Source organism: Egretta garzetta, unplaced genomic scaffold (assembly GCF_000687185.1).
Source record: "Egretta garzetta isolate BGI_Z169 unplaced genomic scaffold, ASM68718v1 scaffold598, whole genome shotgun sequence".
NCBI classification, from domain to species: domain Eukaryota; kingdom Metazoa; phylum Chordata; class Aves; order Pelecaniformes; family Ardeidae; genus Egretta; species Egretta garzetta.
In genome coordinates this window covers 3,429,983-3,432,146 of record NW_009260621.1, presented here as the reverse complement: position 1 = coordinate 3,432,146, position 2,164 = coordinate 3,429,983, and the positions used below count along the sequence as shown (strand labels likewise).

Below are 2,164 nucleotides of genomic sequence, written 5' to 3'. Positions count from 1 at the left end.
GCTTGCTGAGCTGCAGGGCAGCCAGCCACAGCTCTGAGCCACTCCTGCCACCCTGACCACTGCACAAACCTTCCAGGATGTCATGGGGCAGGCGGATCTGCAGGGCTAACATATGTAATAAACTTGCATTTACTTTCTGGGAAGGTGCTGATGCTGGGTGTTTTAAACCAAAGCAGTGACCCCTTTCCTTAAGTACCAGAGATTTTCCATGAAATAACAGCACCACGCTGCTCCCCCAAGCAGGGCTCGGAGGCTGCACAGCAGTGAGGTACCAACCATCCCACCTCCTCCTGCCTCCCTCCTCTCCACGGTGGCCCCACACGCTTTGCCCACCCATTCCCAAGGGACAAGGCAGGACTGGGGGACGGACGCTGGCTTTGTTACGGGACACAGCCAGCCATCCTGCTGGACGTGACTGCAAACCCAACTCACGTTGCTCCTCGATGTCGTTCTCTGACTCAGTGGACTGGGCTTTGTAGTACGTGACCCCTCGGACAATGGTGGGCTTGGAAGGAGGCCGGCTCCTTACGTGCAGCTTCCTCTGCAAAAGCTGCTTGGGCTTCTCATCCTCTGGAGAGAGGTGCAGCTCTGGGAAGGACTCAACAGAGTTGATCTGCTGGGAGATGGTTTCATCTTTCAGAAATCTTTCTTCATATTTGCCCTGGAAGAGATGCAGGAGGTTGTTACGGGGTGAGCCAGAACGGCCGCCTTTTGGGGGACAGGGCAGGTCAGGTTGGCCAGCCCAGCACTGGGTAGGACGCTTTGCCCTCCCTCCTTTCTCAGGGTCAACCTCAGCCCCTTCCACTGTGGGAACCCCCCCAAGAGACAGCAGGGGCGCCTCTGCCTGACCTTGCTGCCACCCTGCAAATCTGGGACTCAGTGCTCAAGAAGGCAGGGGCTAGGGGATGCAGGGCGTGTGGGCAGAGCAGGGGGACCCCAGGGCAGCGTTAGTGGGGTACACCCTTCATGGCAACCACCCACACCTCCACCCACCGGATACCTCCTTGCATGCCAGGGACCGGTGCTGGTGGCTGATCCCTTGCAAGCACACGGTGGGCACCAAGCTTTGGTAGAGCAGAGGGGCTGAGGGCACCTTCCCAGCAGGACAGGGAACCCCCTGGGGCAGGGACCGGGAACCCTGCGTTGCAGCAGCCACCAGCTGCTGCCGCTCATGCCTGAAGGATTTCACCTCATTAAAGGAAATCGGAAAGACAGCCCAAAGGTTGAAGTGGTGCCCATTTGGCTGAGAAGACGGGTCCAGCGTTCTTTCGCAGCCTGGCCACAATTAACAGCAAGGAAAGGGGAACATCGGGAAATGAGGTCACTCGGGGTAATAAAAGCCCCGCGCTTCGCTCTCTTGCCTGGCCTGGGCTGGCTCCCCTCCAGCGGGCAGCAGAGCCCCTGCTCAGGTTTCGGCCTGGGGAGCAGGGGGAGAGGGGCTGGGGGTACTGCTGGACACCCTCTGCTGTGGGGCATGGCCCCCCCACCCTGAGCAGAGCGTGCTGGCATGACACCTGGTCAGTGCCATTTTCCCACCCGCCGCCCCCCAGCACGTGCATGGGAGCCCACCCTTCTCCCTGCTGGGGTCTGGGGAGCCCGCTCCTACGTAGGACCCGCAATGCCTGCTCTCAGCTGCTGGGGGGGGGACACAACATGCAGGCTGTCCTCACCCCCAGGGGCAGAGCACCCCTATTTGGAACTGTAAATGATGCAGCGGCCATTGCCCCCCTCCCCAGACACCTCCTTTGCCCCTGCAGAGAGGACCCTGGGATGGAGGCAGGATGCCCTAGTAGCCACCCAGTAAGGACCAGAGAAGCGTGAGGCCACCCTAGATTGCACCACCAAAGCAGCAAGGGGGTCAGGACACTCTGGGCGGGCCTTAAACCACCCCTCTCTGTGGCTGCACCGAAACCACTGCCCCTGGCAGAGGCTGTCCCCACGCAGGGCAGACCCCGCAGGGACCCCCGCAGTTTGGGGCTGGGCGCCAGAGCCAGCAGGATGCCCAAATCTGTGCCCAGAGCCCACCAGGCACAGGGGCTGGCTGGAGAGGGGTAATTCCCCAGGAGGGAGGGCGACAGGCTGTCCCTCTACCGAGCCCCCAGGCCCTGCTAGTCAAAGGCTCCGAGTTTCCCAGCACTTCCCCGCCGGCCCCGCAATGACATCA

The 2,164-nt window shown here is 61.4% G+C and overlaps 1 protein-coding gene across 1 annotated transcript in view; it reads right to left on the bottom strand.

The window, feature by feature from the left end:
- OLFML2B (olfactomedin like 2B) overlaps nt 1–2,164 on the bottom strand; it is a 28,320-nt gene that overhangs the window by 2,913 nt on the left and 23,243 nt on the right. Inside the window, exon 6 of the mRNA XM_035900769.1 lies at nt 433–661. Within this exon, the coding sequence (XP_035756662.1) occupies nt 433–661 (229 nt within the window). The remainder of the gene's footprint in view (nt 1–432; nt 662–2,164) is intronic.